This window comes from Octopus bimaculoides, chromosome 4, assembly GCF_046866305.1.
Source record: "Octopus bimaculoides isolate indiv1 chromosome 4, ASM4686630v1, whole genome shotgun sequence".
In the NCBI taxonomy this organism is placed as follows: domain Eukaryota; kingdom Metazoa; phylum Mollusca; class Cephalopoda; order Octopoda; family Octopodidae; genus Octopus; species Octopus bimaculoides.
In genome coordinates, this window is record NC_142931.1 from 57339409 (window position 1) to 57353295 (window position 13887).

At 35.1% G+C, this 13887-nt stretch overlaps 1 protein-coding gene across 10 annotated transcripts in view; it reads left to right on the plus strand.

Moving 5' to 3' along the window:
• Window positions 1-1539: 1539 nt before the first annotated feature.
• The window catches only part of LOC106874706 (uncharacterized), a 777908-nt gene continuing 765560 nt past the window's right edge, over window positions 1540-13887 (plus strand). For 4 of the 10 annotated variants that reach the window (XR_016241517.1, XR_016241515.1, XM_089350798.1 and 1 more), the window contains exon 1: window positions 1552-8814. Coding sequence is in view for 7 of the 10 variants with exons in the window: in XM_089350798.1 (XP_089206924.1) it covers window positions 1933-8814 (6882 nt within the window). In the remaining 3 variants the exon portion in view is untranslated. Of the gene's footprint in view, window positions 8815-13887 lie in introns of all 10 variants that reach the window. The other 6 variants (XR_016241516.1, XM_089350802.1, XM_089350801.1 and 3 more) reach the window with 3 other exon arrangements.

The following is a 13887-nucleotide window of genomic DNA, read 5'->3' on the forward strand; positions in this document are numbered from 1 at the left end:
CACACAATTTTTCCCTCTAGTATCGATAACGATATAGGTGGTCGGTTGTCAGCTGCTCGTGTTAGTGAACAACTGGGAAAGCAGTTAAACCCGAAATGGCTCGATCCCCTTCCTGGATTTTCTCACAGAATATTTTGACGACGATAACACCACCACCACCACCAACAACAACAAAAATAATGTCATCAGTAATAAGTGCAGCGTAGTTGTTACTGCCAGAAGCTTAATACCGACGAAGTCGACTCCCTTATCATATTTATCATATTTATCAGCAGCAGGGGGAGAATCTACCCCGACATCACTTTTATCTTCTTTTCCATCTATAGTTTTTACTCCTGAGATTCCTTTTCACCCTACCCCAACCATTGAAACATGCGTTAGAAAAGATAGCGGGATAATATCTAGCAACAGCTTTTCTTACAGCCCAACGTCAGTTATAGCAACTTCATTAGGAAGCGCTACCCAAACAACCTTGGCTCCCTCATGTTTTCCTCTTACTTCTGATAATGTTGCTCTCACCTCTATACTTGTTTCCGACACTTGCTTACTTGCTGAACACGCGAAAGAAGTGAAGAAAAGAAAAAGTAGACGGAGCGACGGTGGAAGGATAAAATCAATAAAGTGAGAACTAATAAAAAGAAAAACATATTTGATTGAGAAACTGTCACTAGTGTTCAACGAGAAGGCCATGTACGGTCCGATGGATTATTTGGAAATAAACAACTATCTCTGTTTACCCAGGAAGAGAAAATTTCGTTCACAGAAAAGTTGAACAATTCACATTTTCTTCTCGTTCAAAATCCTCGTAATCCTTATCACCATCATAGTAATTTATGCTTTAATGAAGCGAAGACTGGTTGCAACCAGCAAGTTAGCAGTCGTAATTACTGTGGCACCGAGAACACAGTAAATCATTTTGGGCTGCTTTCTCCCTACTCTGCAACAAAGGGGCCGCCGTGTATCGAAGCTACTTACTGCTGTGACTGCTGTACAACTAATCATCATTACTACACCAACTCCGGTACTAACAAAAGTAACGTTATTACTACAACTACTGACAGTACCTGCGTTACAAGGACCACTTGCATTAAGGTAAGCAAGAGTGAAAGATCGTGGAAAAGTAGTGATACTTTTGACTCTGATAAGGAAACCTGTCGAGTAAGCACTAACCAAACGACCGACTGCGTTGTTTGTACTTTAGGCTATCGCGGAAATGAACTGTCTAATGCGGCGGCAACAACGACAGCAACATCAACAACAACATCATCATCAACAACAACAACTTCAACAACTCACACAGATCATATACCAGTGGCTTGTAACGAAACCGTTCTGAAAGAGGGTTCGCTACCGTTGTTTATCCATGCTGATAGTCTGTTACATAGGAAGTATAGCGGCAACCGTAGTAGTAGTAGCTCTGTCTTATTGACAGAGCAAGCAGCAGTACACGACCACCCCACATGCACGGCAATACGGTCACTTTTACCAACCTATTCCAACTACGTTGGTATAGCCAGCAGCAACAGTGGTTGTAGCGGTGACGGAGACGGCGGGGAAAAGCCTATCGCAGACACTGGAACAGCGGAACTTGCGCTGCTGGAACTGAAAACGAAACCGGTCAGTACACCTCTGTATTTACCTCCTCAAACTAAACATTCTCCGTACTGAAACAGTGATCGTTTGTGTTGTCAATACAAATACTATTCTGACAAACGTGAAACACGACAGAACTTTTCAAACAAATCGACCAATTACAGGTGTATAACTGCAAAATTCCCAAGTGCACAGTCAGTAGCGAGAGAAGCAGAGTCGTTACAACAACTGCTGTGCGGTAGTGATAATTCTGATAATGTTGTTCTTTCTTCAAATGATGTTTGTGGAGATATCGAGTCGGGTTCGGAAACGCGGATAAATTTCAATGAAGGCCCTAACATGGATTCTACAAAAATTATTAACAACCAACCTGCTGACGGATTTCATAACTCAATAGTCTACCGAAAGTGTGACAGAATCTCTGGTGAGGGTTCTGGTGAAATTATTTTATCTTCGGACTACGGTGGTGTATCCGCCGGTAATCGCGTTGAAATGAAAAAAAGTTCATCTCCTTGTAAAATACCTGTTCAACAGAAACAAAAGACAAACATGAGTACAGGGACTAAACATTCTGTGAAATCCAGCCAGCTTCCTCGTGGAAAATCTACTTTGATTGATCAGACCACCAGGATCTCCTTTAACAAACAAACCAGCCAACAGACAAGTGCTGACAGTAGTAGACTTCCGTCTAAATGCACAGGTAAAAAATCTTCTCTTGTTAATGGGGATACGAATGTTAAGAAACAAGGTGATAAAAATACAACAAATTTAAAAAATATCAACGTGGGTAAATCTGTTAGTAGTTCTAAAATACATCGTAACACAGCATTAAGTAAAACTAAACATCAAACAACCAGTGATATAAGTTCTAAAAATTGTAATGAATTAATTTCAATTGATAAACATATTTCTACAGTTCTGTCTGAAGAGTCACCAGAAGATAGTGAATCAGCTATTGATGAAGTGAAAGTAGTTAATGAATTAAATGATAAATTCCGTCTTCGGTCAGATTCAGAGTCCAGCCATGCTAGCCATTCTTCTTTTTGTTCCCAGCTATCCACTTCATCGGTTAAATCATCTATTTGTCTTCCAAGTTCCACTAAAGGTGGGCTTGGGAAAACTAGTAAAATTCTTACAAGCTCCTGTTCTCGTTTAGCTGTGTCTAAAGCAGAAACAAAACTACAGAAAAAACCGTCCATGCTAAGCCGTACCACCTCATCCACAACTGTCTCTCGAACTAGTAATTCTGCTTTGTCTCACCCATCCAAGTCATCTCCTGCACATTCACGCCTAACGTCACGAGTTAACACTGAAAACTTACAAAGAGCTGTGAGCACAGGTTCTTTAAGAAATAATTCCAATAAATCTAGTATTCCTCCTACTGGCAGACCTAATACAACAGTTACAAAAAGTAGTGGTTTGTCACTGAGGCAAAAGAAAATTGCTGATTCAGCATCTGATCTTTCAGTTAACTGCACAACTAGATTAGGTAGCAAAATTCAAAACAAAGAAAGTTTAAAGACAGTCAGTTCCGAGAATTTGTCAAACAAAATTCAAAACTCATTTGGAAGAAGTTGTGAAAATTTAACAAAAAAGAAAAAAAATGTGTTACAAGCAAGTTGTGAAAATTTGTCAGTTAAATCTCGCAATAATTGTGTCACCACTCCTGACTGTACACTTCAACAAAAAGGTATTTCGCACAATAAAAAATTAACTTCCACTCAAAACATTAACAATGGAGGTTTGGTTCATCAAAAGGAAAAATACAGTGGTGGTATGTCTTTATTGAAGGCGAGCAGAATTAGTGGCAGCAGCAGCAGTTCAATTCCTACTGCCGCAACTGCAGCTGATAAACTGGACAATAAAAAATTAAGTAATCTCCGCTCTAGCACCTCCGCAGTTACTGAGCGGAGAACAGGTGTGGGGCTAGGTAGCAACCAGGAGGGCAAACCAACCACTAATATTGATAGATCTCAGATTAAAAAGAGTGTACCAGCTACAGGTAAAAAAACTACATCATTAAAATCAAATGAAGCTATTGAACCATTATCTAAAAAGAAACTTGTAGCAAAAACAAGTCGAGGTTTTAGTGACCATAAAGTGACTTCTAATTTGCCTACTGCTTCTTCTAAAGCTTCATCTGGCATTAAAAAGTCTAAGTTGTTAGAGGCTCAGTCTAATAATGTGATTAGTCAGACAGCTGGCAAAAACTTTCAGGGAAGAGCAACCTATGACAGTAACCGGTTACAGCTGGATAAAACCAAGAATACACTTTCTGTTAATGAGGTAGAAAATTTGGAATTACATTATAAAGAACTAGATGATGCACCTGAAAATGAAGATAAAGTTGACAAAGATAGCTCATCAACAAAACCAAATATTTCTGAAAATTTTGCTTATGATGATTACATGATTATAACTGAGGCCCTTTCTGATGAAAGCATATCTGGGCCCAGTGTACATGTCGGAGATTTAGACAATGTTTCAAACCCCAACCACCTCTCTGATGTTGATGCTTCGGAAAGTTATCAAACTAGTTCTTCAGCTTCTGCCCTGGACATCAGTTTACATGAGGACTATGTGTATAATGGATCTCTTGTGACCTCTTCTAGTGACAACTGCACCGACAAGCACACTGGCTTCCAGCGCACACAGTCAGCTGTCCATGCTTGCAGAGAAGTTACCAACAGCTACCAGGCTAACACCAGTGAGGATGAGTGTAGTGAAAAAGAAGAAAAAGAGGAAACAGAGAGAAAAGAAGACATAGAGGAAAACAGAGTAAAACTAAAATTATCAGACCATGGTGTAATTAAATCTGATGCCTATTCTGATAAAACTTTTGACTATGAAGCTAGTTATGACTGTAATCTTTCCAGCTGTGGTTATCAGCAGCCACAGAAACATTATGGACAGCCCTACCCCCATCAACAATATCCCCACCATCCCCCTCAACACCATTATCATCCCCCACACCAATCTACTGGAACTGAGAATAGTTTTAAAAATTTATCAACAGATGAAGGGAGGGGTGCTCAGTCTAGTCCACAGCTTCATAGTATTAATGATAGTAAATGTGTGTATAGCTTTGAATTTGAAGAGGGACAAAATCAAAAGCAGGCGGAAGAAGATGGGGAGGAAAAAGCAGTGGGTGAGAGTGAAAACTTAGAAGAGAAAGCATCAGTGGTTGTATTTAAGTCAGCTGACATTTACAGAGTGGCAGGGCATGGGATGCCAGTAGTAGAGTTCACCCCGCCCCAAATAGCCCACCACAATATTTTGAGGAATGAAAACAGTGGTAGTGGTGGTTGTAACCCAGTTTCTGCTACAGACAGAACAAGTAAAGATGTGACAGCTACCAAAACTACTACAGTTCTGAGGGGAGACGCTGATACTGAAGGAGAACTCGCAGGAGCTGAGAGAAGCGATGAGGAAGCTGTCGACTGCCCTGTCAACAGACTGTTGCAAAGAGAAAGAGACAGACCAACATCATTCACACAAGTAAATGTTGGTGAAGAAGCTCTGTTTAAGCAGCAGATAAGTTTTGGTGAAGTTGCTGTGACAACAACAACAACAACAATACTTGCAGCAACAATAAAAGCTGATGTTACCAATTCCAGCCTTCAGGAAATGGCAGACCAACCAGGGATCCAGTCCTCTAAACTACAACTAGGAGATCTTCATACATCTCAGTCAAGAACCCAGTCCTACAACAGAGATGTCATGTGTGAAAAAGGTGACTTATCAAGGAGTACTGCTACGCTGTTTATGGAAGAACAACAACAACAGCTGAATTCTAATGCAACCAGGCAGATGACAGGCCCATTCTTACCATCTGAAATGGGATTCCTTGCTGGTCAGATGCTCAGCCCCTGCAGTAATGACAGCAGTAGCTTCAAAGATATCAGTGATGGTGCTGTCACACCTCTCAGTGATGTACAGGAAATATTTGACCAGGAAACCTCTCAACTGAATGACATGGGCAATGTGGATGAGCTAAGCAGTACCTGTAAACTTGTTAGTGATATTACAGAAGGTGAAGTTGAAGGTGTCCTTATAGAAATTGAAGACAGTACTTTACAAGTGTCTGGGAGTCCAGATGGTGAAGACGAGATTATAGTAGAAGAGCAGGATTATGTTGTGACTGATGAGAGGAATTATAATGAAGAATCAACTCATTTTACAAATGATGATATAATCGGTGAACGTCCAATTGTGGATGCTGGAGAAGATCTTGCTGAAGTGACGCTGGATAGTAATGAAACACAAAATTTATGGTTCTCAATTGAAGCAGAAACAGACAGTCAATATGAAAATCTTAGTACATCAATCACACTAGAAAATATAGCGGAATCTAGTATTGGAGAGGATGTTGAAGAACTCCTTGACCAGACTCCCAGTATTGAATCTAGCAACACCTCCTCACGAATTCATGGAAATTTACGTGAAAGTATTCTGAGGCAGTTACAAACACAAATAAGTGAAGATGATGCTCCAGATATTTTAACAGAGGAAATATCTCCAAGCCTTGAGCATTTGCAGTTAAGAACAAAATCTGAGGAAACTGATTTTGGTGAATCTGATCAACAACTAATATCAGGATGTAATGAAAAAATGATTAACAAAGATTTTTATTTGCATTCCCATCAATTGGAACCCTGTTTTCATACTGATTCCCTAGCTGAGAATATCCAACAAAGATCTGCTGATGTGAAACTGGATAACTTTAAAAGTCAAACTAAAAACAGTTTGTCTGGAAATACTGTTTTAGATGATAAAAACTTACTTGAAACAAATGTCAACTTTAATGAAGATGTGCAGAGAGCATATACTAATAGCCTTAAATATGGATATAAAAATGAATTTGATTCTTTGGATGTCAATATTTGTAATAATGATATTTCTCAAGAAATGGAAATAGAAGACGGAGGTTTTGTTATTCTCAAGAATGAAGGAGTGAAGAAAACCAATGATAATTCCAATCAGGATTTCACACTTCGGCAACTTCAGGGAACTCTCAATCTAAGGAAACAGAAAATTCTTGAACTTTGTGGGCAAACAGAATCAGTTTCAAGCAAGGATATTAAATCGCCCTCTCCTACAAAGATTTCAATTGATAGAAAAGAAAGGTCACCAAGTTTTAAAAGATTGGATGCTTTTTGTACAAGCCCTGGGAGTGTTAATGAAAATATTAGCCCTACAAAAGCTAATTCTTCTTCAGCATTAAACATACCAAAAGCAGACACATTGCAAAACCTAAGTCCAAAGACAGATGAAATAGTTTCACCAATAAAAGAATCTTGGATCAAACATGAAGGAAAATGGAAAAGAGGATATATACTTGATGATGGTTCAAGTGTTCCGTCTGAAAAATATCAGGATTACATTTTGAAATCTATACCAGTTACTCCAAGCAGTGATGGAGAACACAGTTTTGAGAAATATTCCTCAGCACAGATTGTGAAGAGTGATAGTTTTGAAGAAAATTCCTTGACTTTAAAGCAAGAACAAAGTAGTAATTTTGAAGAAATTTCTAAATGCAGAATGGAATTGTTTAATCAGAACCCTGTACTCGAAGAAGAAGTCTTTGGAAATAATGAAGCAGAATTCACTCATGAAAATTTTAAAATGCACAAAACTGTGTTGGGAGATATTATAAGCAGTAAAGAATCTTATGATTCTGTAGATGGCCAGCCATCTGAAATAAATATGCTTTCTCTTGACACCAACTCAAAAATAAAGGATTATGGAGAAACTGAGATAACTGAGGCTGAGATGACACATAAATCACAAGCTGAGCTAACTTTGCAGACTGAAAGTGTTCAACCAGTCATTACAGAACAGAAGACTTATTCACCAGAAATTGTGGATGACATACCATTTGTTGATATGGATGAAACTGTATGTGACTCCAACATTGTTAGCATTGCTTCAGTTAAGCTAAAAAATAGTGCATCTCAAGATATTCCTGAAGTCACTCCTACGCAGGATACACTTAGTTCAGTGAACACGGAGTTTAAAAGCAAAGAGATGGTATCCATATTGGATTTACAAGAAAATACCATGGAGCAAGTTCCTCATCCTTCAGTGATTGAATCAACTTCTTATAATGAGCATGAAACAGCTGTTGATTTGGATACTATTACAGATGACCCAAGCACACATTCTTCTGTTGATGAGTTGAAGTGTGAGCCACTTATTGATTCGGGTTTTGAACACCCACTTCATGAGTTTGATAATGTATCAATGGCTGTTTCAGATATTGTAACCACGAATGATACTGATATTGAACGATTAATAGATTCAGGCATTGCACAACCTTCAGATATGGATTGGGTTCCTATTACAGATGAATATAATATTTTACCTGCTAATGCTGAAGAGTGTATACCATATTTGAACTGTGAACCAGTGAATGGAAATAAAAGGATGCAACATGATTCAGATGATGCACTACCAATCCACAGGAAAGAAGTAGTAAATGAAATTAAAATTGACTCTCCTAGAAAACTCATTGATTCTCAGTCCCTGCCAATGGATATACCTCAAGGAAAAATCCCAGGATTAAGTACAGATACTGAAAGAAATAAAATAAAAAATAAACATACAGAGAAACAAGAAATGAATTTTGCAAACAGTTCAGATACCTACCATACATCTGAGGAAACAGAATCATCATTAGGAAATCAAAGAGATATGTCCATGTTAGAGCAAGATATTTATGCTTCTTCACCTAGAGAAGTTGGTTCTTTATGTGATGAAATTTTCAGCATTATTGGTTCACCAACTTTATTGAATGAATCTTGGAAGAAATTGTCACAGAATAAATCTGAAAGTGACTTAAGCAAAAGTGAGAATGAACTCTATTTTGATGGAAAAAGAACATACAGAAATTTACCCACGTCTCGATCAGTTTATGCAAACATTATTCGATCTTCTATTTATGAAAACTCTGAATCAGAAAGTTCAGAATCACTGGATTCTATCACCAAAACAAGTTATGATGATTTAAAACAGACCAAAGATAAAAACAACATCAAACTGAAAGGACAGGGATACTCTTCAAACGAGGATTCTCCTGAAGGTTTAATGTCATCCATGGATTTCTATTTAGATGCCAGCGAATTTGCTCGAGCTTGTTGGTCTGATAGGAGTACCTTGTCTGAATTCTACCCAGTTGGATCACATCAGAAATTGAGAGCTAGTGATTCATCTACCTATGGGGTAAGTAATTTATTTTTCCCACATTTTCATTTATTAATATTATATTATAACCAGTGTCACACTACTAATATCTGATGGTTTCTGTCTTTGTTGTGCACAACCTCCTTTTACACACATACACATGCACCTGTCCTTCTATAGTAAATCTGATACCTTTTAGTTTATCCTTTGTTATTATAAAAAAAATTTCACATTTACATACATGTAAGATATTGTACTAAATGAATCTGGTGATAAAGTGAAATTGGCAATCTTTATTCTGTTTTTGTATTTTAGAAGTTGACTCTTGAATGAAGATTTTCAGTTGTCTGTTTCTACAATTGTGATTATTGAGATACACTAAAATATATATTAAGACAGATTGCTAGCTAGTGTGACTGAGTAAAATAGTGTATTTGATAGATAAAAAGTGATTGGGTAATAGAGTTCACCTTATTAAGCGTACACCCATACATTGAAAGCTATGTTTTGCCTCACAGTCTCTTTCACCTGATTGCTTTTTGACCAACTGCTTAGCTTTCTCTGTATAATTTTATGAATAAACTAATGTCATAGACTCTAGCTTACTCTTTTTACATGTATTGAATTTTCACAATTTTTTTTCTGTATTCAAATAAGCTTATCATTTTTGGTGGGTATCGGGCTAGTGTGTGTATGCGTTTTTACACACACAAAGAGTTTTTGACTAAAACTCAAGAAGCAAAACCTCATCAATAAGTATAAGTAATTTGTCACAACTCTAACAGCACATATATATATATGTATGTATATGTGTGTGTGTGTGTATATACACACTACTTATAAATATGCATACAGAGACATGTGTACATACATGTCTGTGTGTATGTGTGTGTCTGTATATACACCACTCATATATACATAAAAATGTATATATATGTGTACATATGAAGTGCAGGCTTGGCTGTGTGGTAAGAAGCTTGCTTCTCAACCACATGGTTCTGGGTTCAGTCCCATTGTGTGGCACCTTGGGCAAGTGTCTTCTACTATAGCCTTGGGCCAACCAAAACCTAGTGAGTGGGATTTGGTAGACGGAAACTGAAAGAAGCCCGTTGTATGTATATATATATATATATATATATATATATATATATATATATATATATATATATATTATGTGTGTGTGTGTCTGTAGTTGTTCCCCCCACCCATCACTTGACAACCGGTGCTGGTGTGTTTATGACCCTGAAACTTAGCAGTTTGGCAAAAGAGATAGATAGAACAAGTACCATGCTTACAAAGAATAAGTCCTGGGGTTGATTTGTTCGAATAAAGGCGGTGCTCCAGCATGGCTGCAGTCAAATGACTGAAAGGTATAGAAGAGTATTTGTATAAATAGATATGTGTGTATGTATGTACAGACATACATCATATGTACATATATGTTTGTGTGTGTGTGTGTTCATATGCACATGCAGGCAACACAAGTATACTTCCCTCTTATTTCATGTGTTGTAACTGTTAAAGTAACAACAAACAATATACATTTTACACTATATATATATATATATATATATATATATATAATATTTTTTGTCTTTTCAGTTTGAATAGCATGTATGTAATTTTCTCTCTTTATTATTTACACAGCAATATATTTCTTGGCTATTTTTCTCCCAGGGTTCTATATATCCGCTACCATTCTGCTATTCTGATAAGGAGAAGGCATTTCAATTATATATGCTTTACATTAAAGAAGAAATCTTTCTATAACTTTACTGATATACCTCATGCTTACACATACAATTTCCAATTTTAATGTAAGAACAAGACTTTATTTAGTTTTGTGATTATAATTAAAGGTTTTGATATTTAAATATTTATTAAAGAATCTACTTTATTTATCTAAATTATTTTTTTATAAAAGACTCTATTTAAATTATTTTTATAAAAGAATCTATTTCTATTCATTTATATTATCTTAATTCAAAATATTGTCTTATTGAAGTGGGAGAATGTATATTTCATCTAAATTTTTCTCAAATTCGGCCTGATCTTGAAACATGCACAATTTCTGAAATATAGCTTTCTAACACTCACACACATACACTCACATTTATATGTATGATGTATGTGTGTAGAGGAGGGAAGAAGAATTATTTTATTAAGCCAGAAGTGGCTATAGTCATTTTTATAGTTTTGGCTTTCAGCAGTCTCTGACTACATATTATATCACTAAAAATGCTTTTGACATTTAAAATAAGGGGGCACATATGTCAAATTCTCACCACCAATTTCAGTTGCTGTGAAATATTGGTTCACATGGATAAACCATACAGATATCTTGGAAGTATTATTGGTGCAGTCAGTATCTGTTCTGCTGCTATGTATACTACAACTGAACACCCTATTATTAACTGCCCCCACTCTTCCACCTTTATAAACACTCTGCTTACTATGTTACTGCTTATATACATACACACACACTGCTTATATATATATATATATATATATATTATATATATATATATATATATATATATATATATATATATATATATATACACACACACATAGACACACGTGTGTGTTTGTGTGTGTGTGTTTGAATAGTTTTAACAATTCACAATTTATGCTTAGGAACTGTTGTTAATATTTAACAATATTGCTTTCTCAGTGTTGAAAGTATATTGTGAACACACTTAGATGTATGTTCAAGCTATGTTTTTATTTTATTATTTCTCTTCTGTTCTGTAGTATAGTATTATAGTATTGTTTAGTAATTATTTTAAATATATCATAGAGAATATATCCTTACCCCACCTCCCCCAAAAAGACAAAAAACAATGAACTTAATTTCTAGGCCTTAAAAACAAATTTTAACAAAGAATGCTATTGTACAGTATAATGTACAGTAAAAAAGACTAGCAAAAATATGTAAGAGACTAGCCAAATATTTAAAAAAAACAAAATGAATAAAAATAGCCCCATTTCTCTTCTTTAATGTTAAATGCTTTCTGTGTCTCATAAGAGATAGTATTGTATCTTGCTCCATTTTTAGGTATAAAACTTGGTTTCTCTTCAGCAAATGGTGTAATTGTTTAGGGATATTTTTTGTTAATGTTTTTTAGTTGGAGGTTTTTGTTAGTGGTATTTTTAGGTTCCTTATAAGTCTAGTGATAACCACAGATAAGTTTGGAATGTTACTTTACTGATGATAGTTGTTCTCTTTTACTGAATCTGGAATCAGAGATTCTATTTCTTTTTTCCCTTTCCTTAAACCTCATGGTATTCAGCTTTAATTTTTTTCTTTTTATTATTCTTAACCTCAGGTCATTTCTGACTGACATGACTTTATGATTAAAGGCATTCCAGCTGTGACCATCCTGTCTTTTTATTGGATGTCTATGACTACCATTTCCTATTATGTCATTTCTTTGTTTAAGGCACTTGGATGTCATAGGAAAGATTTGACTGCTATTTCTAACAGGTTGAGTAACCATGTAAAAGGCTTCCTTCTCAGTGCATTTGTATTTTGTTATAACAGAAGGGAGTAATAAGTTGGGATTAAAGAACTGTTTGCTTTAATTACTTCTCACTTCATACACACTCATATGCCTTTAAAATTTCTGCTACTGCTCTTATGCTGTAATAATACTTATCTTTTGAAAACCACCTTGTTGGGGTGTCTGTGTGGCATATAAGCAGAATCAGCTTCAGTGTGTATCAGATTTGTTTTCATGAACTTGTCAGAAATTGTTAGTTTAGTAATGGGATTCCAAAAGCCTGAAAAATAACCCCACTGAATTAACTATCTTTGCATATTGCTTCAGAAAATTCTTTGCATCCACTATGAATGAAAATGAGGTTTTCCCAAATTGTCATATATCTCTTCTATTTTATAAAAAAATTATTCAGATTCTATATTTATAGATGGTTATATCTGCTATACATTAGGAATTTCTATTGAAATCAGTTTGTAATTTCTTTTTTATACTTTCTGGACAGGATTTTCAGAATTTTGTTCAAATTGGCAGTGAAAATAAGTTGCAAATAAAATAACATCAAGATTGATAATATCTTGTGTTTGAACAAATTTCTTTTGATCTTAATAGATTCCTTTTCCTTGTTTCCTTTTATACTGTAATTTACTGTTTAACTACAAGATTTTGCTAAACTGGAAATTTACTGAAAATTTGGAAATTGAACTAGATGATTGTAAATTGAAAATTGCTAGACATCTGATATTTGCATATAAATATTTAAACATTTGACAATTGTGTCTTAAAAGTGCTAATTTACTCTTAGTTGTCGTTTTATGGCAATTAAATTGAAAATGGAATTTGTGTATTTACTTTAAAAAAAAGTAACTAATTTCCATTATCAACATATATTTTTATTACTAGATTTTGTTAACATATCCACTTTCTTGTGTCAAACTGATTGGTGTAACTGTTTAGTTAATTTTCTATGAAGGGAATGGATACCAACTGCATGTCATAGTTGAATAAATTGGTTTAAGTACTGGCAGGCTTTTGTAAAATTCTTTGAAATGACTAAATTTCAAGGACCACCCAGCTTTTGCTGCTAAGGAAAATAAAAGTGAAAACATTGAAAGGTTTCCTTCTACATCTGTTTATTCTTAGTATTGTTGAAATTTTCAAAATTAAGAAACAAGATTTAATTTAACCCTTTCAAGCCAACAAAATAGCTGCTAATAGTCATAAACAAATTATTGTTTTAAACATAATTAGTTTTATTAAGGATTTTTAATAAGGCTTTCCCCGACCCATTGAATAATTTTAATTAAGACATTTTTAAATCTATTAAATTAATCAAAAATATATACATTTAAAAGAATGCAGTCTTTATAGATTTTGAAATCATATTTTCATCTTGTCCTGCTACTCTATACTATATTACTAAGTAGACTAATTAAATCTACTTTAAGTGAAAATCTTTCCTGATACAAATCTATGACAGATACTTGAAATTGCACTAGTTTCTTTGTTTAACTGAAATCCAGTGGGAAAGAACTGCAGCAATTGAAATTACAAAAAGAAAAAAAGACATTTTGATTGGTCTAGTGTAACTCTAAATTTGCACTAGTAATAT